Genomic DNA, 26,705 nt, shown 5'->3' on the forward strand with positions numbered 1-26,705 from the left:
AATACATTAGTAATGGTGAACAGGAAAATACCAATTTGTTGCAAAAATCCAAAGGGCTCACTTATATCCTTTAGGAAATATACTACACTCCCCAGACTGAACTGGTTGTGGATCCAAACCTTTGGAAATATACTTGATTCTTAAATGGTTCACCAAGCCATTTCACTCAGTTGAAGGGCAATAAATGCTGACCTTGCCAGCAATGGCCACATCTTATTAATGAATAAAGCAAAACATTATCCTGACCCCTGTTCAGGGCATTTACTGTTATCTCCACTAGAATCAGCTAACTGGAACAAGTTCAGTCTACGTTCTGCAGGGCATTTTAAAACTAAGCTGAAATTCCACCTTTACGTCTCAATTTAGCAGGCATTTTAAGAATCAAGAGTCCAAGATCTTTATCATCTTCCCATAAAGGCAAAAGACTATTCCCATATAATTTTCAACATTTGTAACAAGTACAATTAAAGGTTAGACTCCATTTTCTACACTCACACTATTAAATACATTGCAATTACACTGCAAAGTTCCATGGACACAGCTCCCAAACCTGCAATCTCTAACATCGAGAAGGACAAAGGCATATAAATAGCAGAAGCTACGGATTCCCCTCTGAGGGGCATTTCAATGTGACCTTTATTCTCACTGGGTCTGGAAACAGGAACTCCCTACTCAAACCCATCACTAGAAGGGCTGCAGCTGTTAAGAGGCAGGAGCTCACAGTCACCTCCTGAAGAACAGTTAAAGGATGGACAATGATGCTGGCAATGGCAGGATGCTCTCACCATGTAAATCAATTACTTACTTTTAGTGATTTTGAAATGGGATCTGGCTACAGCATTTTTCACAACTATTGGGGTTACAGTTGACATTTTCCATTTCATTTGCCTCCTTTGCTCCCACGGCAACTGCTCAACTGTGGGATGACAACAGAAGTCATTCAATAAAACAAATATAATTTACATTTTTCAGATCAAATTGCAATGGTTATAACAATACTAGAGGAACTTAAGACATCTAGCAGCAAGAAAAGCTCAGCCATTTAAAACAGGAAGCAGACAAACCACATGGATCAGCCAAGATCTGAGCTTTGATTTCTAGTGTGTGTCGAGTTAGGTTAACATAGCTGGGGTGGTATCATAGACGAGACCTCAGTATGATCTGGTTAGGAAAATGGAATGAGAATTATAGGAATAAGGTAATGAAAAAGGTAGCAAAAACAGAGCACCAAACAAAAAAAATAAAGAGTTAGTCACAAAGGATAAGTTATTTTTCTCTGCAAATAAAGTCACAGTATTGTTAATGAGTATCCAATTCTTCTAGACAAGAAAATTTACTCTTCCTTACTTTTCTCATTCGGGGTTCCAAAGTAAATCATCAAAGGCATATCATGAAACAGGCTTTTTATTAACGCTGGCTTAGCAACTTGAAGTTTACACTCATGAGCTTGTGGATACCCAACATCAAAAGCATTCCTAAGGAAAAGGGAGAACAATTAAATCTATATTAGAGTACCGTGATGAACTCACTGTGCTATAAATACCATCGAAACAAATAAATAGTTGTTATAGCCTCATGAAATGCTCCCATCTAATCCATGCACAATATCAGCAACTGGAATTTTAAGGAAACATTTTCTAACTACAACATAACGTTTCACCCCAAATAATACACTACCCACTTTGGAAAATACACGTCTTCCCTGGTTACCCAAGGAGTTAAGTTCCTAAAGAATGCTTTAAGCAGCAAAAATTAGTTTCACAATTAAATTTTGTGGGTGACATCAGTTGCCATCAATGGTATATAAAAAAAAAGTCAGAAGCGAGTTGATTTTCTCCCAATGAGGTTGCAGTAAATCAAAAGTAAACCACCTTGTTTTGATAAGGAGAAACAGAGGGTGAATCTTAAAAGTCATTCATCCAATGACCATTGTTGGAAATTGGAAGAACGCAGGTGCTTGAGTCTTTTTTCCCTCACTTCCAAGTAGCTTCTTTATTTCACAGACTCATTCCTATCAACACGATCAAAAAGACTTGGATTTTTTTTCTGATTTTTCTACAGATCTTGTTTGGAAGACGGTGTCTGAATATGTTCCCTATCCTTCACTGAAGAGATAAATGAAAACAAAACCCTTTGTTATAATTCCTTCAACCTCACCAGGATGAGTGCAGCATCTCATGCTGGCAGCTCATCACCACCGACTCAAAGATAATTAGGGATGGACCACCAAATGTTAGCCACTTTGGTCCTTGTTTAAAAAAAGGCTGCATGCAATGAACAAGTCTACATTTATTAATCATGTATGACGACCTATACAATTTCTACATAAATGGGTACATTGCAAAACAAAACCTCCTCAAAGAGTAAAAACAAAGGGGTGGTAAACTGAATTCCAGAGAGCAGACTTGGAAAACAAGAGTACAATGAGTCAAATGAAATAATGCTTTTTCAGAAAACCTACTTTATATCAGGAGACTCAGGCACTGCAACATTAAAATTCATCTTGGTTGAACCATCCATTGACATGGTAGAACAAGAATCCGTAATTGTGGAACACTCAGACTCTTCTGAAAAGAAACAAGTGGCATTTATATATGGCTACTTAAATGTCATAAAACATTGATTATAGTTGCGAGAGTGGCCCTTGATCAATAGAGTACATCTCGAAAGATACTTGGCTAGGGAGTGTTACACTGGTCAACTCAAGTATTTATGTCAGCAAAGCTAATTCCGAGTAGAGTCCGTACAAGATTTAGGTTCAGTTTTAGACCTAGCAAGAGAATTATCAGAATTACTATAGCATGGATGGATGCAAGAGCTAACTGGTCAATCCCATTTTCCCCCCCACAGTCCTGTAATTTTTTCTCCTTCATGTATCTATCCAGTCTTGGTTTTAAATATTATAATACTTATTGGGGCCTATGAGTGCATCTTATTGCCAAAGGATTTAAATACAAGAGTAAAGATACCTTTCTACAATTATACAGGGCCGCAGTGAGACCAAACCTGGAATCTTGAGAACAATTTTTCTTTTTCAGAAAGGAGAGAGGATAAACTTGCTAATGGTGGAAATGCAGTGAAGAGTCAACCATAGTGGTTCCTAGGATGTCTATAACAACAGAGCAAGTAGACTAGGCCACTGAGGTGACCTTATGAGACATACAGAATGCTTAGAGGCTCTAGAGTGCTAGATGAAGGGACGATGCTTCCCCTGGCTAAGGAGCCTGGAACCAGGGATTCACTGTGTCAAAATAAGAGACAGATCTTGGGAGGGGCAGTGGAAGCTCAGTCACTGATTGTAGTCAAAACCGAGATTGATAGATTTTCGGACGTTAGAGCAATAAAGGGGAATGGAGATGGAGCAGGTGGTGTTACAGTAGAAGATCCGTCATGGTCTTGGTGAATGGCAGAACAAGCTCAAGGAGCTAAATGGCTTATTCTTTATCCCATTTATTGTGTTCTTACGTGCCTACAGCCTTCTGAGCTATGTGCAAGGAGAAGTAAACTTATTTAAGGAAAAATTCTTTAAAGTCTCAAGAGAAAAAAACTATGGAAAACAATAAGCTATTTTGATTCAGATTGTCCCATTAAAACTAAAATCTAGGAACAAAGGTATAGATTGAAGGAAGGAAAAACAGAGACAAGATTTGAAACAAAAATTACAATAAAACTGCTCAAAAGCTTGGAGCCCAAAGGTGCCACTAGGAATTTGGAACAAAGTTAAACAATTTGTTACAACAGCTAGAGAAGCACTTCATGCAGTGCCGGAGTTTCCAGGTGATAACATGAACCAATACACAATAGAATCTCTAAAAGAAATGAAGAACCAAATGTACCATCATAGTCCTGGCTGCTGGCATCCTCCAAACCATCTGCAAACTCTTCCCCTTCAATGTCAACACTAGTAAGAAACAAAGGCAAATTTAGATGGTTTGCAGCAGAGTATTACACTGTTAATTATCTTAAAGAAAATAATGGTGATAATGTGATTCTTCCACATAATACTCTTGATAAATAAGAAGGAAGCTCTATGGCTGGCAGCAACAGCTACAATTGATTTTTTGGGGGACAAGAGTAGAAGATGAAATGACTGAGCAACACAGCCAAGGTAAGAACCTCACCCAGTAGGAAACTAGACATATACTAACATTTGTATAGAGCAGCCAAAAACACTTCACTTCTTCTCTAAAAGTTTGGTTTGCTATGAAAAAAAACATGCGCTTCAAGGACTGGTATACTTTGCATTAAGTACATTTTATCTTCATCCTGGGTCACGTTTTAATTAGACGTTCAACGAGATGAAGATCGTCCTGGGAACCAGACCTGCCATGTTGGTGTGACGTGGTGTTTTCATGTAATGCTTTAAACATGTATCTAACAGCTTGAACTTGCCCCCACACACTTTTCCTTCTCTTCCATTGAGAAAGTGACTTGTGGACACAACTTTTCCACCAGTGCTGAGTACCCTCCATCCCCTTCCTCAAGTACGAGCTCGAGTCTTGGCAGGCTATTTGTTTGCTGGGAAGGGAGAGGGGAAGGCATCAAGATTAAGGCTGATCTTGCTCTTGCATGGCAGATGCACAGGTAGTGGGTTGATGGATAATGACTGGACAGTAACTAGGAATGGCACCTTTGGACCACATTCCCAGTTCCAACTCCAGACACTGTCACCACTGTTACATCACAGTTCAGATAAGCACACATCAGGGCCTGATCTTCAGACTGCCAGTCTGTTCAACTCTTATTCAGAATGCACACTACTGGGACAATCTGGTTGTTAATGTGAACTCTAAACTAAGAAACAATTTTCCAAAAAATTGCTTTACTTTATGTCAGACTTCCAGCATCCACAGCATTTTGTTTCTCTATAAAACTAAAACAAATGCAGAATTTGCTCATGGGAAGAAACCGTTGATAGGTTTGTGGATTTTAATGATAAGATGCAGAAGGGTAGGTCATCCATGATAGAACATAGAACAGTAAAACACAGAAACAGGCCCTTTGGCCCATGAAGTCTGTGCCGACCATTATGCCAAAATCAATCCAAGCCTATTTGCCTGCACATGGTCTGTATCTGTCTGAATGACCCTTAAACATTGCTATCATATCTGCTTCCTCTACCTCCCCTGGCAGTGCATTCCAGGCACCTACCAGACTCTGTGTAAAGAACATTTACCTCTTAAATCTCCTTTAAACTTTCCCCCTCTCACCTTAAAGATATGTCAAATACTAGAGGGCATACCTGCCTTGGAGGGAAAAGTTTTGACTATCTACCCTATCTATGTCTCCCATAATTTTATATACTTCTATTAGGTCATCTCTTAGCTTCTGACACTCCAGAAAAAACAACCCAAGTTTGATTCTGATGAATGGCCAAGCAGGCAGAGTTCTTGGTTGAGAGCAAGCTGGGAAAACCCTTACAAATATGCAGCAAGGGTAGGATCAGGACCCAGGGATCCTACCAGCTCTTTTCAAGGCTGCACATAACAAAGTATTAATGAATGTGAAACCACGGGGCAGTCAACATCTGAGAAACTACAACCCCAACCAAAAACCAACAAGCTTTTATCATTAACCACACTTAAGGCAGAACCTACCAACAATCAACTCTGAACATCTGGAACTTTCAATCACTACTGTATCTTTAATTAGTTATGAAGGGACAGGTGACAGTAGATTCTGGTGGTGGGTATAAGAAAATATTGTCAAAAAGCTCAAGGAATATAAGCAACTGCTGTTTGGCTCTTCTGATTTGGGAAGATATGTTTGCACACCTATTTTACTATTTAACTATTTATATTCAACCTCTTATTCATGAATTGGATATGACAGCATCTAAAGGTTGTTTCTCTCTGAATGTCCTTTTTGCTGGAGTATCCCAGTAGACAGATACTAGTTGGTACCAAATACCCATCTTTTGAGACAATCCACTGAAGGATAAAATGCAACTTAACTGAACCAACACTTTCTACCTTACTTGCTCTCACCCCCATCCCTAAACACACCAATTTTTGAAGTAGTGCAGTCCAAATCTTGACCTATAGCCTGGGTTTCCTTGGGCAGTAAAAATATTTAGCAGAAAACAAGCAAGTAGATGTTTTTTTTGCCATTGAGAGAAGTAACAGGTTGATGGCATTGGCATGTGGACAAAAAATATATAGTCACTTTGAAAACAGAGGCCATAGTATCCATTCATGATCAACTGGGATAAAGACAAATCTGGGTCAGGTAACAAGAAATTAAAGCTTGGTCAGCAGAACAATGGGAAGTTTTTAAGGCAGACACCAGAGACTGCAGATGCTGGATACCAGAGCAACTGCTGGAAGAACTCAGCAGGTCGAGCAGCATCTGTGGGAGGAAACTCTGCATCAGGTTGCAGAAGGTCTTAAAGGCAGAGATGTTTCAACTACTGTGTTAAAACATTCCCATAAGGAGGAAGGGTTGGAAGAGCAAAATCAGAGATCCCAGAATGACCAAAAAGACAAGAGTAAAATAGCGCAGAGGAAAGGAACACGTGACAGATGCCAGGTTGTTGGCACGAATGAAAATCTGACTGGTACACAATGCTCAGAGGGTGATTTAAAAAAAACACCAAGAGGTAAAGAAAGTAACAGCAGCAAACGTGATAGGGAATCCACAAATATTAGGCACGTGAATAGCAAAATGGTGGGGCCCATAAATCGATTCATGGAGGCAGAGCAAGTGGCTAAAGTACCAAAGGTGTACTTTACATCCATAACAAGAATGACGCTGCTAGAATCTCAGCAAAAGATAGAGATTTTGGAAGTATCGGAGTGGGTTAACAAAGGAAAAACCATTTGATAAAGTAAACATCAAAAACAAAGCCCATGAAATAAAAGTGGTTGCAGCAATTGGATAGAAAATAAAGTAGTGAATTGTGAGTGGGGTGCTACTGTAAGTTCAAACAGATTAAGGAAGGTGGCTGGTGGAAAGCGCAGGTAGATAGTCAATGAAATTTAACATCAAGAAAAATGAAGTGTCACATTTCTGGTATGAGAAGGTAATATAAACTAGAGAGCACAATTCTGAAGGGAGTTCTAAAGGGGCAGGCACGGCATTGTAGGGGTTAGTGTAACACTATTACAGTGCCAGAGAGCCGGGTTCAATTCCAGCCACTGTCTATAAGGAGTTTCTACATTCTCCCCGTGACTGCGTGGGTTTTCTCCATGTGCTCCAGTTTCCTCCCACATTCCAAAGACAGATGGGTTAGGAAGTTGTGGGCATGCTATGCTGGCACCGGAAGTGTGGCGACACTTGCGGGCTGCCCCCAGAACACTCTATGCAAAAGATGTATTTCACTGTGTGTTTTGATGTACATGTGACTAATAAAGACTAGACTAATATGACTGATTGTCTTATCTTGCCCATCTTGTCTTACTAGTACAAAGGCTTGGAGGTATATGTTCATATTTCATGGAAAGTGACAGGTTGAGAAAGTGATTTAAAAAATCCTGGGCTTTATAAATAGAAACAGAGAATATGAAGGGATAGAAATAATGATAAACCTTTATAAAACACAGACTCAGCCACGACTGGAGTACTGTGTTCAATTCTGAACACTATGCTTTAGAAAGAATGAGAAAGGTGCAGAGGGTGCAGAGGACGTGATTCCAGAGGTGACTGACTTTGGTCACGAAGCTGAGGTTGTTCTTAGAACAGAGGAGGTTGTAAGGGAATCTAAAAGGCATTCTAAAAAAAAAATCACAATGAAGGGCACAAACAGAGAGAAACTGTTCCCATTGGTGAGAGGGTTAAGAACCTGCAGATAAACAATGAAGGCGATTAACACAGGGAATAGCTCATCAGGGAGTAGTCATGGTCTGGAATGTATTGGCAGGGGCAGCAGTGAAGACAGAATCAATTGCAGTAGTCAAATGGGTGATGGGTAATTCTTCAGTAGTCCCTCAAGATCAAGGAACTCCACTTTAGTGGGTTCCAAGATAACAGACTAGACCAATAAAAGAACTGCAGAGTCTTCAACAAATGGGGAGGGTGGTGCCTCGCCATCTCTTGCCCATTGTGTCACTCAAGAGGGCAATGCCCTTGAAAGAATTTGCAGGCAAGGGTGAGGTTTGTTACTGGCTGGATTGCTCTTACACAAAGCTGGTACAGTTATGACAGGCTGAATGGCTTTATCCATGCCGTGTTGTGCTTCTGCTAATAAACTCCCACTTTCAAAAAGGATTCAAAAGTTAAAGTTGCTTTGTTAATTTCAATGGTAACTTTAAGAGATGCAAGAAATAAATGAAACTCCCATTTAAATTAAGAGCTAGGAACCAAAAGAAATACAAAAAGGTATACAGGAGAGAAACAAAGGACTGCAGATGCTGGAATCTAGATGAAAAACACGATGATGCTGGAGGAACTCAGCAGGCCAGGCAGCATCCGTGGAGAAAAGCAGACAGTCAACGTTTCGGGTCAGGACCCTTCTTGAGACCTGAAACACTTTTCTCCAGAGATGCTGCCTGGCCTACTGAGTTCCTCCAGCATCTTGTTTTTTATCCCCCCCACAAAAAGGTATATAATCATTCCAAAGCACATCAGCATGTCTGCAACTAAATTAAACCCACTAGGCTCAGCAACATCTTTTGTTGATAGTTCCCTCAGCATCCATAGAACCATACAGCACAAAACAGGCCCTTCGGCCCACCATGTTGTGCCGTCCATCAAAACACCCCCACACTATCTAACCCCTTCCTCCCGCATATCCCCCCATCCCACACTCCTCCATATGCCTATCCAACAAGCTCTTGAACCTGTCCAATGTATCTGCCTCCACCACCACCCCAGGCAGTGCATTCCATTCACCAACCACTCCCTGGGTGAAAAACCTCCCCCTGACATCTCCCCTGAACCTCCCACCCATAACCTTAAAGCCATGCCCTCTTGTCTTGAGCATTGGTGCCCTGGGAAGGAGGTGCTATCTATTCCTCTCAATATTTTATATACCACCCCATCACTCCACCCCAAAATGTGGAATCAGTACAGTCTGAAGTAAATATCTGCAACAACTTTCTTTGAAGGTGTGCTGACATCTCAGTTACAAACTGGGAAAGACTTAATGACTACTTACTCTGAGCCTTGAGAATCCACCTCGTTCTTGGAGTTTTCTGGATCTTTTACAACTTTATTTGCCGGCCTGAGCTGCATGGCAGCTATCTGAAGCGTGAGTGAGCTAATGTTCGCCTTGGGGGCACAGAAAGAGATCCGCTTCTTTATCTGGTCAGGTCCTTGATGCAAGCCAGTGGCGCCTGGAAAACTGACTGGGCTATTATTGCGGATGTGCACACTAGTGGACAAAACACCAGCAGGTGTTTTATTGGTACTAGTGATGGCATTTTCTTTACTTGTACTATTTTCTTTAACTAGAGGTTCCAAGTTACCATTGCTATATACATATTCAGACTTTAAGGCTGACTGTAAATTACTTTCCTTAATGAGATTTGGCACAGTCCTTTTAAATATTCCTCCAGCACTGTTGTACGTAACATTCTGAATGTGAATACCTTGGGAAGACAAGTCTTCAGTTTCTTTTGAAAAAGTCACACATCGCTCATGGACATTATTCTTCGGAATGCGGTCTTCTGATAATCTTTTTACAGCTTCAGTAAATTTTATTTCTGGATCACCAGGAATGTTCTTTGTTAGTTTAATAGCACTCTTCAAGTTACCGTAGGAATGTTCATTCTGGTAAAAAGGTCTATCAATTTTACCCTCTGTGTTACTGTGAACAGGACTTCCAGAGATGACCTTGGTACTGCCCCCATTGTACTTCACTGGGTTTTCAGTGTCTCCAAACTCATTGGTGCCATTTGAAGTAGCAGTTTTGGGGCTCTTTTCCCATTTCTGGTGCAAAGGCACTTTGGCACTGGTAGGTCTCATGAATGCATTAGTGTTTAGCAATGGCTTGCGATGCAGTGAAGTAGATTTACTTGCATGATTAGGGTTATTTTTGCCCATGGAGACAGGCTCGCAACCTGCACTATGAGAATTATAGTGCTGTGAAATCGGGGAAATAGCACTATTGGATTTCATCAGGCTGTCGCACGAGATTGCTCTGGAAGGGATTGAATGGATAAATCCATTAACATACGATGAAGTTGCCGTGGTTCTATTTCCTAGCCCACTAAGCCGTGAACCAAGGGACTCAAGTCTCTGGTAGGATCTGTAGCCATGACTAGTTCGATCATGAATTGATGAGGTTTCAAAAGGGCTGACCAATACATTTGAATGAAAACCATTGCAGGAACTTGGCATTATTAGCCTGCTATTACCTCCTGCCAGAGAAGGATAGAGGTGAGAAGCAACATGATGAGATATTCCAAAGCAAGTATTTTGTTTCCTTACAGGTACAATCACATTGTAGCCATCCCATTCCCATAGTGGGTGCTGGGCAACAGAATAAGATGGCCTGCACTCCTGTGCTTGTACAGTACTGAAGGCTTTTGTGTTAGAGCTCAAAGAAGTCTTGTTTTTGGAACTGACGTCTGCAGAACACTCCTCACTCTTGGGAGAGGCCATGAACTGCCATTTTATTCACAACGCAAGCAAACTCAGTGGAAGCTGTGCAACTGGAGGACAGAGAACAAATATCTTCACTGAACCTGAAAAACATAAGTAAAACACTAGCACTGAAAGGTGAATAAACAGTACATTTAGACATAAAAGGAATGACAACACATAATAAGCACCTCATTGTCTACCTGCACTGCACTTCCTCTGTAGCTGTGACACTTTACTCTGTATTCCGTTATTGTTTTTACCCTGTACTACCTCAATGCACTGTGTAATGAATTGATCTGTACGAACATTAGCAAGATAAGTTTTTCCACTGTACCTCGGTACAAGTGACAATAATAAACCAATACCAATAATACATAGAGCACAGTAAGCCACAGTACAATAATTAATGAAGGAGATGAAAAGTACTGCATGTACGAGGGAACCATGAACATCAAATTTGCACCACTGATAGTTCATGTTACATTCATTTTAAATGAGTAAATCACTGAGAACACCCATCTTCTAACCCTCAACCAACCAATGAAATCCCAGAACTGTTCAAAGAAAGAACATGTTCAGCAAGGCAAATGATGATGGAAGGTTGTGGGGCTTTTATTCAAAGGAAAAAAAAATCCATGGTAGAGAGGGATTGGGTATTTGCAAAATCTCTCTTTCTAAGCCTTAAAACAAAAGACTTGGCTGAGGAACATCTCCAAATGTTTCCATGTCAGTTACCCAAGTAAGGAAGGAAGTCACATCAAGTCCTTGACCTGAAAGGTTGATTTTTTCTCTCCCCACTGATGCTGCACATCTTGCCAAGTGTTTCCAGCATTGCAGCTTATTTTTAATCTCCAAATATATCATACGTAGGAGGGGGTTGGTCACATGAACACACCCCCCCCACACAGGAGTTCAGCAGAGGTGCCATCGTTGAGACAACCTAGTCCAATGATGCAAGACATCCCAAAGCACTTCACTGGAGTTTTCAAACAAAATCTGACAGAAGTAATTTGAGGAAATGATCAAATGCTTGGTCAAAAAAGGTGAATTTTTACAAAGTATAAGTAAGGAAAGTTAGAGGGCCACAAAGGTATAGGGAGGCCCTGAGGAGCAAGAGGCAAAACCAACAGTGCAAGTGACTAAAACTATGATTTCTCATCTATTTCCTGCACTTCTGCCCTCACCACCACCCCCCACCGTAAAGAGCAAGAACAGAGCTGCCTTCTTCCTTCCACCTCACCAGCCTCCTCATTCAAAGATCATTCTTCACAGTTTCTAAGAGCTCCAACAAGATTTCACTATCAGATACATATTCCCCTCCTCTTCCCCTTCATCATTTTGAAGGGTTGGCACCCTTTGCGACTCCCTAGTCCGCTCTTCAGTCACAGTGTAGTGGTTAGCGTAACGCTATTACAGCGCCAGCGACCCGGGTTCAATTCCGCTGACAGGGTGAGACAAAATGGTTTAACAGGGGCATTTAGTTAACAGCACATTATGCTTCTGTCTGTTTAATGTGTTGTTAATGGTGAGGGTGCAGGACATGCCCAATAGGCCAGACTATACTCATAGGGAAAAAGAAAATGAGCCAAATGAGTTTGTACGTTCTCCCCGTTTCTGGGTGGTTTTCCTCCGGATGCTCCGGTTTCCTCCCACATTCCAAAGACGTACGGGTTAGGAAGTTGTGGGCATGCTATGTTGGCGCCGGAAGCGTGGCGACACTTGCCCGCTGCCCCCAGGACACTCTACACAAAAGATGCATTTCACTGCGTGTTTCGATGTACGTGTGACTGATAAAGATATATCATACATTGAAACACAGTGAAATGCATCTTTTGTGTAGAGTGTCCTGGGGGCAGCGGGCAAGTGTCGCCACGCTTCCGGCGCCAACATAGCATGCCCACAACTTCCTAACCCGTACGTCTTTGGAATGTGGGAGGAAACCGGAGCATCCGGAGGAAGCCCACCCAGACACGGGGAGAACGTACAAATTCCTTACAGACAGTTGCCGGAATTGAACCCGGGTCACTGGCGCTGTAATAGCGTTACACTAACCGCTGCACTACCATGCCTGTACCTGTGACTAGTGAAGGTATCTTACTTATACCACCTTCTGCTCCCCATCTTATGGCACTTTCTCATGCAAACTGCAGGAGATGCAACATCTCTTCCCCTCCCACCATCTAGGCACCTAAACAGTCTTTCCAAATAAAGCAATGATTCACTTGCACTTCTTCCAATCTAATGTGGTCTCCTCTACATTGGTTCTCCTCTACATTGGTTCAACCAAACTTGCATGACTGCTTTGCCCACTACTTTAATTCACCAGCCCACTCCTATTCTGACCTTTGTGTCTGTGGCTTCCTGCACTTTTATGACAAGGCCTTACGTAAGCTTGAGGAACAACACCTCATCCACCACCAGTGCATGTTACAGCCTTCCAGACTCAATATCAAATTCTCCAACTGCAAGAAATTCACTCTGCCCCATCAGAACTGGCCATTTCTACCTGGCATAAATTTGGCTCATTTTCTTTTTCCCTATGAGTATAGTCTGGCCTATTGTGCATGTCCTGCACCCTCACCATTAACAACACATTAAACAGACAAAAGCATAATGTGCTGTTAACTAAATGCCCCTGTTAAACCATTTTGTCTCACCCTGTCAGAGACATTCTCTTTGTTTCACCCATCCCTCCCCTACTTTCTCTGCTACCAAAAACTATCCAACTTGTTTTTCTCCCTTTCTTCTCTTTCTGTTCTGACGAATGGTTTCAAATCCAAAATGTTAACAGTTTCCATTTCTGCAGATTCTATCAGACCCCACCCACCCCAGACACTCTCTCTTCTCCCCCCCCCAAAAAAAATTGGGCAGAAGATTTTACCTTGTGCTACCTCAAAATGCACTGTTTATAATGAAGTGATCTGTATAGACAGTATGCAAGACAAGTTTTTCCAATGCACCCCAGTACATGTTACAATAATAATAAACCAACCAAGCTATTGAGTGTTTCCAGCATTTTCTGTTTTTTTAAGTTATAGATTTCCAACATCTGCAGTTTTTTTTAAATCTTCACATGACTAAAACAGGAGTTGCAAGAAGCCAGAATTCCGAGACTGGAGAGCACAGAGCTGGGGATCAGTACAGATTTGGAAAAATAGAATAAATAATAGGTGTTGGTTGACTGGGAATCCATGCATGTCATTGCATAGAGGCATGATAATGAATACGATTTGGCAATAGGAGTTGGGACACGCACAGCAGCTCAAATTCCATGGAACTGCAAAGGCCAGCAGATCTTTGTAGGCTGCTGATGCTGGCAATCTACCACGATATCTGTGATATTAGAACATTTCACAAATAAAGAGCTGTGATTGGGAGCAGCAATTAGTTATTAGAACAAACTGAACATTATTTTGTTCATCTTATTGACGAAGTACAGATAGTAGCTCTGGAACAATGACAAACAGTGCATATCTGGGACTGGAGCTCAGGATAGGGGTAAGTTTCCATTACAGATGATACCACCATAGTGGGCCATATCTCAAATAATGATGAGTCAGAGTACAGGAAGGAGATAGAGCTTAGTGGAATGGTGTCATGACAGCAACCTTTCCCTCAATGTCAGCAAAACAAAAGAGCTGGTCATTGACTTCAAGAAAGGGGGCAGTGTACATGCACCTGTCTACATCAATGGTGCTGAGATCGAGAGCTTCATGTTCCTAGGAGTGATCATCAACAATAGCCTGTCCTGGTCCAACCATGTAGACACCACAGCCAACTCCGTATTATGTTATTGTTTTTACTCTGTACTACCTCAGTGCATTCTAACACAATGTATCTGCACTGTGCAATGAATTAATCTGTACAAACTGCATGCAAGACAAGTTTTTCACTGTACCTTGGTACAAGTTACAATAAACCAATAGAGTAACTGGGTTCCAGCATACTCTCCACTTAATTCTGCACTCTTATCTAGAACACAAGCTGTACAATGCAAATAGCTCTCTTTACTGCTACAAAATAATGAGGATTGGTCCCAAAATGAATTTGTTAAACATCCATTTTAAAAAGTGAAGATCATGATGTCAAATTAAGATAAAGCCACTGAGGCCCAACCAATCCACTTCTTCAGTACTCACTTCACCAATATTAAAAGGGCATGTTGCTCGTGTTGATTAAGCCTACGGTGGTCAGTCTATGTGCAAGATCTATTAGGTTTCAACATTATATACTAATTACTCACCCAAACCCTAAAAATAAATTCTAATTCCAACAGTGTGTAGATTTGCATTCACGCTTGGCACACACACTAACAGATATACATACGTAACTACATCTTCACAGACTTGTACACACCAAAACTCATGTGAGATCAATATATAATTCAATAGCCCCTAATTCACATGACAATGGGCAGTGTGCAAGGAGAATTGGGGGTGCTGCAGGCTCCCCAAAGGGGAGTAAAAGAGACATAATTCAAGATTTACAATGCAAAATATGAAAGGAAAAATTAAAATACAAAATTAGTCTTCAAGGCTGAAAGTAAATCTGAAGAGTTCAAGAAGTTACATAATAGATATTGGGCCATATAACCCTTCCAGCCTGTTCTACTATTCAATGAGTTCATGGTTTATTTGTGGCCTAACATCATACCCTGCACTTAAAATATTTTAGATTCAGGCTTTTAATTATAAGCTCAGACCTAGACTCCAAACTGCAGAAATAGTTTTCACTTTATTTGCCTTAACAATTTCCTTTAATATCTTGAAAACTTCAACCGAAACACTCCTGAATCTCATTTCAAGGAACACAAACCAACTTTGTATAATCTGGCCTAATCTCATTCCAGGTATCATTCTAGCATTTACGCACTATGCTTGCTCCTAGGTCAGTTTACACCCCTTGGAACATTTTATAGCCCTCTGGTCCATCAACATTTCACTGGCTTTTTGATTCACCTCACTATTTTACCCATTTGCTCAATCCACTAACATCTGTTCAGAGCTTCGTGCTTCCATCTACATTGCTGTCTCTGCCTTCTGTCATTGCAGCCAACATCAAAGACCCCTCGCACCACAGTCGTTCTCTCTTCTCCTCCCTTCCTATTGGGCAGAAGAGACAAAAGCCTGAAAGTACATACCACAAAGCTCAAGGACAGCTTCTATCCCACTGTATTCTATTGAATGGTTCCCTAGTACAATAAGATGGATTCTGAACCTCACAGTCTACCTCGTTATGGCCTTGCACCTTATTGTCTGCCTGCACTGCTCTTTCTCTGTTACAGTAACATTTTATTCTGTATTCTGTTATTGTTTTTCCATTGTACTACCTCAATGTACTGATGAAATGATCTGTATAGTTAGCATGCAAAACAAGGTTTTCTTTAATTGTACCTCAATACATGTGACCATAATAAACTAATTTACCAATCATTGCAGAAAGCCACATTTCTATGTCTAATAACCACACTGAAAAACTGTTCTAGTACTAGTTCTTCTAGAACACTAGTCACATTGTCACTTGAGTACCACTTTATTGCCTCTTGCCACTTAGCCATTTTCTATCCGTCAATAATTTTTTAATACCATGAGCTTCAAATTATTTATCCAACACCTTTTCCAAGTCCTTATAAATAACATGCATAGACAATCCCTTATCCACTACTTTTTTTTTTGAAAAGATGACTATAATCAATCCTTAATTAGTTATTGTGGTTCTTTGGCTCCCTCTGATCCCCAAGAACTGAGTAAGGCCAGCCTCTCAGTGAAATACTGCACATCCAACATAAAGCAGTGCTATGGATTATCATGACTATACAGAAGTCTTTTGAGATTTGAGTATCAGTAGGCTAGCATGAAGTCCAGCCACAAATGTTGCTTAAAATGAATGCCGGAATGACTGACTTAGGCAAATTCAATTCTTACAGCATTGAGGGGCAGCACGGTATTGCAGCTGTTAGTGTAACGCTATTACAGCACCAGCTACCCGGGGGTTCAATTCCCACCACTGTCTGTAAGGAGTTTGTACGTTCTCCCCATGTGTCTGCGTGGGTTTCCTCCGGGTGCTCCAGTTTCCTCCCACATCCCAAAGACATACAGGTTAGGAGCTGTGGGCATGCTATGTTGGCGCCAGAAGAGTGGTGACACTTGCGAGCTGCCCCCAGCACATTCTCGGTAATGCAAAAAGATGCATTTCACTGTGTGTTTCGATGTACATATGACTAATAAATAATCTTATAATAATCATCCACATTTCCTATTAACCTCAAAGAAGAAAACAACTCAATAAAAACAAACGAGTAAAAACAATGACAGAAAGCACTATTAATTGGAATGAACAGGAAATACCACAAAAGGAATTCTTTTTCTCCCCCCTTTCAAAAGCCTTATAACGCTGAACAAGCAGAAACAAAATGCAGTTGGGATAAAAACTTGGGACAAGTTGCTGACAGTGTTTTTGTAGATATTGGCTACATAAAAGAGAATAAGTATTAACCCTTCCTTCAGCTATGTGATAGCAATCTAAGCTTTTAGGAAATTTCCAAAGACTTGAATTTCCAATTCAATTAGTTACAAACAGCCATTACTTAAAAGGGGACAACAAAATATTCTTCTGTATAATAAAACACACAATGGTATCAGCTTGTGTCCTGACAGAACAGGTCAAGCAGAGCTGGCAATACATTTGTACCTTTAAGCTCTGCAATCATGTAACAGAGCACAATACACGAGTTATTTTAGAAAATGCATTATCTAGAATTTATTGACAGGATAATCTGATAGGAGCTTAATATTTCAGGGTTCTGGAAAGGTACAAATGATTGAGGTGATACACAAGTATTGTATTTATAGAAAGAATTATGGCTAGGCAAAACTGGTAAATCAAATTATTGCCAATTACTCAAGTGGTTGGGGAAGGTCAGTATCAGGTTTACGTCACAGGTACTAAAGACAATTGAAACTCTAGCACGGTGTAATGCTAGCATTTATTTATTGTTCTGAGTAAACGCAACAGGTAGTTATAAATTTTAAATCTGCTTAATAGCAGCATAGTACAGGGAGTTATAAATTTATAATCTGCTTATTAGCAGCACATTAAAGTAGTCATAATATTTAAAGCTTCAATTCAGATACAAACTCATAGCACCTTTAATATTGTAAATATCATCGGGTGTTTCTCAAAGGCAATTCAGGGGAGCAAAAGTGTTGCTTCTTTCATTGCATCCTCAGTTACCTCTCTCCCCAACTTATACATTTCTACAACTCTATTCTATGACTGTGAACTCCACTGCCGAAATCCTCATTCAGCTTTTTTTAAATATTCATTCAAGGGACGTGGGCTTAGCAGGCTGAGCATTTAGTTGCCCAAGGTGGTAGTGGTGAGCTACCTTCTTGAATCACTGCAGTAACTTGAGGTGTGGATATACCCACAATGCCATTAGGGAGGGAGCTCCAAGATTTTGACCTAGCGACAGTGAAGGAATGACAACACATTTCCAAATCATGATGCTGTATGGCTTGGAGGGCTACTTCCAGGTGGTGCTGGTCCCCTTGTCCTTCTAGCTGGTAGAGGTTGTGGGTTTGGAAGATGCTGTCTAAGGAGTCTTGGTGAGTTGCTGCAATGCCTCCTGTAGATGGTACACACTGCTGCTACCGTGCTTCAGTGGTGGAGTGAATGGATGGTTGTTGATGAGGTGCCTACCAAGTGGTTGTATGGTGTCAAGCTTTCTGAATGTTGTTGAAGCTTCACTCATCCAGGCAAGTGAAGAGTATTCCACCAGACTCCCGACTTGAGCCTTGGAGATGCTGAACATCTCCATCAATCTCCTCTGCACCAATGTGTATTTTTTTTTAATTTAGTTGCTGGTAAAATTGTAACTGCCATAGGGAAAGTAGTGGTGATGTGGCTTCTAGAACTGCTGCAGTACTTCTGGTGAAGGTGCTACTAGCTAGGCGGTTATAGGATTAAGAAACAGGATGAAGGAGGAACATTTTGAAGTCGGGTGGGTGTGTGATTGGGAGAGGAGCCTGCAGGTGGGGGATGTTCATAAACACCCAAGGTAAAGGTTTCAGGTTTGACAGCTGTCAATAACTGTTGTGTAAAACTACAATAAATTTTGTAAATGTGCAGCCTGCAACAATGGGCACTGGTGATGAAGAGAACATAGTTTTAGGATACTTATGGACTGTCAAACAAGTGTGGTTTGGTCTGTCCTCCATGGTGTCTTGCTTCTTGAGTGCTGTTAGAACTCCTATTTACTCAATCTACTTCTCTCATAATTTTGTACACCTCAAACAGGTTTTCCTTCAGCTCCTCCACTTCAAGGAAAACAAACCCAGCCTGTCCAGTCTCTCATAACTGAAACTCTCCATTCCTGGTGAATCTCCTCTGCATCCTCTGTTTAGATACAACTGAATGCATTTTTGAATGTTAAGGGGGTACCGTCTACCTGCACTGAACTTGCACTTTATTTTGCATTGTTTTACTTTGTACTACGTCAATGTTCTGTGTAAATGAATTGATCTGTATGAATTGTATATAAGACAAGTTTTTCACTGTGCCTCGGTATAAGTGACAATAATAAAACAATTCCAATGTTTTGTATTTCCAATCACAGGGCCTTGGAATACTAGGCAGATTCCAGATGGATTTCTAAGTTCTAGCAGAGGGTTTTATGGCCACCATTACTGAACCTTTCTCTTTCTTAAAATTGCAGGTTATTCAGTTAATGCAAATTGAATTTGCCTCTCCAGATCATTAGTCCAACATTTTGATTACAAACTCTGTAGCTTAATCACTACTCCCCAGTTTTGTCACCTCCTCAAAGGCTGGTTTCACCTCCTCAAAGACTGACTTCAGATCTTTAGTCTCTTTGCAAAGCCCTTGGTTGCTGTGAATCATTATACTTCTGCCATCTTCTCCAAGTCTGCATCTCATCTTGCATATTCCCCTTGTCTGATCCAGATAACATGTATACCCAGCTCTCCCCAACTCACACCAGCTTTCCTCCAACTAATCTGAACTAAAGTCTTTCTGGCTTGCAATATCTCCCCAATCTTGTCCTCCCCATATCCCTTGTACATCTCTCCCCCTTACCCTAAATCTACGTCCTTGAGTTTTATCTATATCTGATATGGGGAGAAAAGTTTCCTATCTATATCCATCCTAAATTTATATACCTCAATTACGTCCCCTCTTAATCTCCTCTGCTCCAAGGAGAACAGACCTAGCTTCTCCAGTATCTCCTCATAATGGAACTGCTCCATTTCAGGTAACATCCTGGGGAATCTCCCCTGCACTCTCTCCAGCACTATCACTTCCTTCCCTAAAGCATGGTGACCAGAATTGCACGTAGTACTACAGCTGAGATTTGACTAATGTTTTAAAGTTGGAGCATGACCTCCCAGGCACAGTAGTGTAGCGGTTAGCACAACGCTATTACAGTGCCAGCAACCCGGGTTCAATTCCCGCTACTGTCTGTAAGGAATTTGTACGTTCTCCCCGTGTCTGTGTGGTTTCCTCCAGGTGCTCCGGTTTCCTCCCACATTCCAAAGACATACAGGTTAGGAAGTTGTGGGCATACTATGTTGGCACCAGCAGCGTGGCAACACTTGCGGGCTGCCCCCATAACACTACGCAAAAGATGCATTTCACTGTTTGTTTTGATGTACATGTGACTAAAAAAGAAATCTTATCCTACTTCTGTATTTGATGCTCCAACTAATGAAGGCCAGTATGCCATATGCCTTCCTAACCATGTTATTTACCCATGTTGTCACCTTCTGGGAACAATGGATCTACTCCAGAGTCCCCCTGTTCGTCAATACTCCCCAGGTCCCTACCATTCTTGCTGTATGTCCTAGCCTCATTAGTACTCACAAAATGCATCACCTCATATTTGTCTGGAATAAACTCCATCTGCCTTTTTTCAGCCCTTTTCTTCAGCACATCGATATCTCTCTGCAGCCTTCCACAGACAACAACTCTGCCAATCTTCGCATCATCCGCAAACTTACCGATCATGCCTCTCACACCCAAGTTGTTTACATATTACAAACCTCAAGGGCCCGAGTACCGATCCTTGTGGGGCACCACTCGTCACAAACACCCAATCGCAAAAATAACCCTAAACACTCACCCTTCATCTCCTATTGCCAAGTATATTTGGATCCTGTTTGCCAATTTGCCCTGGATTCCATGGGCCCTAACATTATGAACCAGTCTCTCACCTTGTCAAAGTCCTTACTGAAGTCCACGTAAATCACACACATTGCCCTGCCCTTATCGATACACTTTGTTACATCTTCAAAGAATTCAATCAAATTGGTTAAGTGGTTAGGGATCGGGACAGGAATCAGAGGAGAAAAATGGGCAGTGTTATAGAAATAAAATGCTTTTTGACTCAGCTGACAGTCAAATCAAACACAGACACCCAAATATCTCATCTTAGATTGACTGTATGATAGATTTTATGGCATCTGTGGCTGTATGTCATGTGAAATACAGTTGCACTACAATCAATTGAGCATTTAATCATACTGGAATTCTAGTCAATGTATAGCTCTGTTTAAAATAAACCTTAGTTTAAACAGTGCAAGAACACAAGAAAATAGGAGAACGAACAGGCTACCTGGCCCCTTAAGCTTGCTCCACTGTTCAATATGATTACAGCTGATCTGCTCCAGGCCTCAACTCCTTTTCTGTGCCACTTCAGCATAGCTGTCAGTTCCATAATCTTTCAAAAATATATCTACCTCCTTTCAACACTTCTGGTGTCCCACTCTCCACAAACTCGAGTACAGAATTCCAGAAATGCACCATCCTGAGAGAATAAATTCCTATACACCTCAGTTTTCAAAGTCCGCTTTCTTATCTTGTAACTACAACCCCTCAATTAAGATTCTTACACTAGTGGAAACATCTCAACATCCATCTTGTCATGCCTATTTAAGATCTTAATCAATAAGATCTTAAAGTACCACTCTTTCTAGAAAACTCCAAAGAATATAGGGCTAACTTTTCCACATTTTTGTGACAGGATATTCCTCTCATCCCAGAAATTAGCCTGGTGAATATCTTCAGGACTGGATTTAATAAGGGGACCAAAACCATATTCCAAGTGCAGCCTCACCACATACTTTACAATTTGACAATGCTCAACCTTCTCCACTGCCAGGGTGAGGCCCAGTGCAAGCTTGAAGAACAATATATTCCACAGTCAGCTTTCCAGGTTGAGGCCCTTCATCTGGTTCAGACAAAGGGTCTAGATCAGAAATGTCAACCGTCCCTTTCCCTCCACAGATGCTGCCTGACTCGTCGAGTTCCTCCTGCATCTTTTATTTTGCTCCAGATTCCAGCATCTGCAGTTTCTTGTGTCAAAATTCACCACAAAAGCAACCATCTTCCATTGTGAATTTCGCACATTGACCAATCTAACCTCCCTCATTTACTGCTCCAGCCACAAATTTCAGATGCTGTCAGCTCCGTAAAAATGTGAAAACTCTGAATTGTTTGTTCCAACTGCATTTCAGTACAAATATATATTTTCTTCCAGCATCCATAACTTGATAAATGGGAAACTCAACCTCACAATTATCAGTCAATACCCTTTCACAGAATATCATGGCAATATCAGCATTCATTGTCCCTCACTGAACTAAGGCATACAGGCCAGACCTAGTACAGGTATTAGTGAACCAGATGGGCTTTACAAGTGTTTTTACTGTGACCGGCTTTTATTCAAAAAAATCCACAACCACCGTGCTAGGATTTGAACTCGTGTCTCTGTATCAATGGTTCAGAACTCTGCTACAGTCCAGCAATTTAACCACTATGGTACTATTCTCCAAAGGTGTCTCAATGCTTCACCCTCCATTTAATATCTTTCTCTCACTACTGCAGGATGTACAAAGTCAAATTATCATTACTTTCAGAAAGGTACCACAAATTTAATCACCTAATCCTAGAAGAATATATGGGAGAAGAATACCCAACACATATTGGCTGAGGGCCTGCATCCAGCTCAACTAGAAAATACTCAAGGCATTAAGACCTAGCACTCTTACAATTGTAAAGCACTAAACTTAGTGCTTGTTGGAGCTCCTCCTCCATCTCACCCCCACCCTCCCAAACCATTCTCCCCAACCATTCCCCCAAAGCTGTGATTTGTAGACAAACAAAAAGCCTCAACACTGATTGCAAGATGACGTACACATCCTTCTCCTCAGTGGCCAATATAACACTCCCACCTCACAATGTTCACGAGCAGCACAGGCAGGACACATCAGCGACTCCAAATGGTCTGTGGCCTATTTTGAGAGACTCACTCAACATGTGCATCTATTGGCCGCAGTGGCCATGAAATGGACACAAATATACAGGGGCTTCTCTCCCATCATAAATAACTTGTAGGAAACTGACCAAACAAGTTGCTTCAAACAAAGAGACGAGTTTAACTCTCAACCTTTGGAGCTTACAACACAATGGCAGTTGCTTGACTCGTCACATTTATTTCCTAACTTCTGTACAGCAAGTGAGAAACAAATTCCACAAACATTTTCTCCATCCAGTTACTGCTGCTGAAAATATTTAAGCACTTAATGGCCTGACTAATAGCATGTACAAACTTTCCATGTGTGTGCTCTATTCGTAAAACCAAATCTGCTATTGGCTTTTACGACTATCTACTTACACTCCTACTTTGAGAATTATGCATTTGAGCTCCCGCTTCACTGTCCATAACATCTGCGTGGTTCCCAGTTAAAATAGTTAAGCCATTAAGCCTGGGCATGGCAATGCATTGTTCCTGCATGTAGATTTATACAAATGTCACAAAGTTATTTCACACATTTTATTCATGTACTTTATGAAGCCATTGTACAATCAAAGACATTGATATGTATTTTGAAGCAAGCTACCCATACAACTGCTTTATCAAAAAAACATTAAAAAAACTCCACCCCCCCCCCCCCCCCCCCCACACACACACAGAAGAAAGTGGCTTTAGGCAAGGAATCCCTCAAAACAGATAGTTTGAGCAGTCATTTATTCAGATCATCTTCACTTGTGGAGATTGTTGTTATGAAAAGAGCAATCTACACAGTGCACGTATACTTTGTAAAGCTGGCTTATCACCTCACTCAAAGCACTGCTTTACCTAATGTTTGTGCACAATGCTGAACCCACCACGTTAACAAAACGTAATCTCACGTTAATAGACATTACTGTTTATAATTTGCTGATCAGCAACTTCCAGAGAATTTGTTAAACCATAAAGAAAATAGTTATATTTCACACTGCTAATGAAGTTTACATTATAATCTTGCAACGTATACACTTAAGACCTTCTATTCCAGAATGCCTGCCACCCAAGGCCAGTTCCAGGGAAGTGCTATCTGTAACTTGAGAAGTTTAAAATGATAAAATTAACTGTCTTATTAAAATGATTGCCCTGAAGCAAAATAATATGATACATCACACAAAATTTTCAAACAAAACCTTACTTATGCAAGCATGTTCTTGGAAATTTACGCATCACATAATTAGGTATATGTAAAACAAAACAGGTCAAATGTGGCATAACAATTTTGAGAGGCAGATTTCCTCTCAAGTCCTTAGAAAGTAATCTTCTCGTGTCTAATCTTAGCTTGTCTAAGATAACTAGTTTAGCTATAGAGCTCAGTGAATGGCTTCAGGACTGAACCATTCGGATTCACATTGAACCATTCCAGAGACTCAGGCACAGCCCGGGGGGAGACCAGGTACCCTGGGTGCCAACCTGGTTCACTCACTGAAGGCTTGAAATTGTGGAACATGTAATTTCTGCCGAATTGCAATTTAGGTAGGGCCTTATTCAATATTAATTTCCAGCACCAAAATAAAATAAATATCAGAGAACGTATGAAATCTAAGTAGGCTAAATAGTCCCTTGAGCTGGCTCTGCTAGTCAACAGGATCAAGGCTGATCTGATGTTCACCTCAGCTCCAGTTTCCTGCTTGATCCCCATAACCTTCAACTCACAAGTAGACCAAGAATCTTTCAGCCCTAGAAATATTCTCTATGTACAAATCTCTAGGAGTGAGAATTCCAGTGATTCACAATCTCAGAATGAAATCCTCTTTATTCTTAGATCGCTAACTCCTTATTCAGAAACTTTAGCCTCTAGTTTAACCATCCTCACAGCACCCACCTTTCCAAACCACCTCAAAATCTAATGCTTTAATTACATCACCTCTCATCCTTCTCAACTCCAATGAGTACAAGTACACATTGCTTAGCCTTTCTTGTTAACAAAATCTCTTCAAACCCAGAATTAATAGTGCAGCTTCTCTGAACTGTCTTTAATGCAAAAAAAATTTCCCCTTAAATATGGAGACCAAAACTGTACTCCAAGTGTGGTCTCACCAACACTTTCTACAGTGTAGCAAGATTTCTATACTGTTTTATTTTCCTCCAGTTCCTTTGAATGTTAACTTCGTGTTTCATATACGAGAAGACACAGATTCCAATTCACAGCTGCATTCTGTATTTTAATATTCTTTTCTAATCTGCCGGTCTTAGTGGAAAACAGTACCTTTCCACACATTATACTCCAACTGCCAAATTCTGTCAACCAATATTCCTCAGTAATTTTGTGTCCTCACCACTTACCAGCAAATTTGACTATAATACTTCGGTCTTTTCATCCAAATCATCAATAATAGATTATAAATAGCTGAAATACTAGCGCCCATCCTTGTGGCATTAGTTTCAGTTACAGTCAATTTACCATGACTGTTTGCTGTTAGACAATCCTTTATTGAAATTACCTTCAATGTAATCTTTATGGGGTATCCTGCTGGTTACCTTTTGGAGCTCTAAATACACCGCATCTACCTGGTTCCCCCCTTATCCACCCAGCTTATTGAATATTCAAAAATAATTGAATAAATCTGTCAAACTTGATTTCCATTTCTCAAAATGACCTTATAACTTTGCAAAATGGAAACATGGACAATCCTGGAAGTTATAGCCAGTATGTAGGGAGTACAAGATGGTAACAGAAGAAAACTAAAAGATAAGCTAATAATTGAATTGGGATGTGGCAAGTGCCTTTCTGTCTCGTAAAAATCTTTGTGATCTGTCTGGTTAAACACAGGAATTAAATTTGAAACATCTAGTGTACATGGGCAAAAAGGTCAGCATAGATGTGTTGGGCCAAAGGACTCTATGATGATGGCTGCAACAACACCCAAAGCATCCTGCAGCTTTAAATTTAAATTCAAAAGATAACAGAGTTTTGGTTCAATCTTAAACAATACAGAAACACAAAACCACTGCTGCATTCCAGTACATAGGGAGGAGAGCCAAATGAACCACAACAAAGATGATTTGTCACAAAATATTCAGAACAACTGTCTTACCCTGATTCCACCTAAAGTCAGTGTCAATGTAGAGAATGTTTTATCACAGAGCTAGCATGGGCAAGCACTTCATCAAATACATTTATTGGACACAATTTTCAGCTGGGGTCTCATCGCAATGCCACAGGGTTAACAGTCAAGACTTTTATAAAAGATTTATCAGCAGGAAACAAAAGCTTATGTTGTGAGGTTTCATTAATAGTGCATCAATTCTTTGTACTATATGGGATTATTTATCCAATGTGTGTATCCACAACAAACTACTGCTGGCTGGTTAACAAGGGACTCAATTCAAATCATGAATATTTCAACACTGAGGAACTTTGGCTAGGGGAATAAAAGTGAAAGCTGTGATCATTTCAAAAAAAAATCTTCTTCTGCCATGTATGCATGAAGATGTACATTGGACTTCAACAATATTTTGATCTCAACCAACCAGATTATGCATGGTTTTGGACATCAGCTTATCTTAGTCTGTAGCAATATAGTCATCAGTCAGAAAATTGTAGATTCAAGTCCCACAAATGACAGCCTTTACTCTAGTTAACATTTCAGGTCCAGAACCACTCCTTAAAGTGCAGATTCAAGTTCCAATCAAGAAACCTGGGTACAAAAATCCAAAATGACACTCTTGTTCAGTACTGAGGGAGTGCCATAGTGTCAAAGGTGCTTCTTTTGAATAAGACACTAAATTGATTCACTGCCTGCTCTCTTGGATGGATCATATGACACAGTTTTGATGAGCACGGAAGTTATTCCCAGTACCTAGGGCAATTTCT

The 26,705-nt window shown here is 40.6% G+C and overlaps 1 protein-coding gene across 2 annotated transcripts in view; it reads right to left on the reverse strand.

Moving 5' to 3' along the window:
- Positions 1-26,705, reverse strand: part of ttll4 (tubulin tyrosine ligase-like family, member 4) — a 61,330-nt gene that overhangs the window by 31,775 nt on the left and 2,850 nt on the right. For both annotated transcript variants that reach the window (XM_052024781.1, XM_052024772.1), the window contains exons 2-6: positions 9,095-10,625; positions 3,837-3,901; positions 2,462-2,567; positions 1,348-1,475; positions 806-916 (exon numbers count right to left, since the gene is read on the reverse strand). In XM_052024781.1, coding sequence (XP_051880741.1) covers positions 806-916; positions 1,348-1,475; positions 2,462-2,567; positions 3,837-3,901; positions 9,095-10,542 — 1,858 coding nt within the window. In that variant the 5' untranslated portion in view covers positions 10,543-10,625. The remainder of the gene's footprint in view (positions 1-805; positions 917-1,347; positions 1,476-2,461; positions 2,568-3,836; positions 3,902-9,094; positions 10,626-26,705) is intronic.

Source organism: Pristis pectinata, chromosome 1, assembly GCF_009764475.1.
Source record: "Pristis pectinata isolate sPriPec2 chromosome 1, sPriPec2.1.pri, whole genome shotgun sequence".
Taxonomy (NCBI): Eukaryota; Metazoa; Chordata; class Chondrichthyes; order Rhinopristiformes; family Pristidae; genus Pristis; species Pristis pectinata.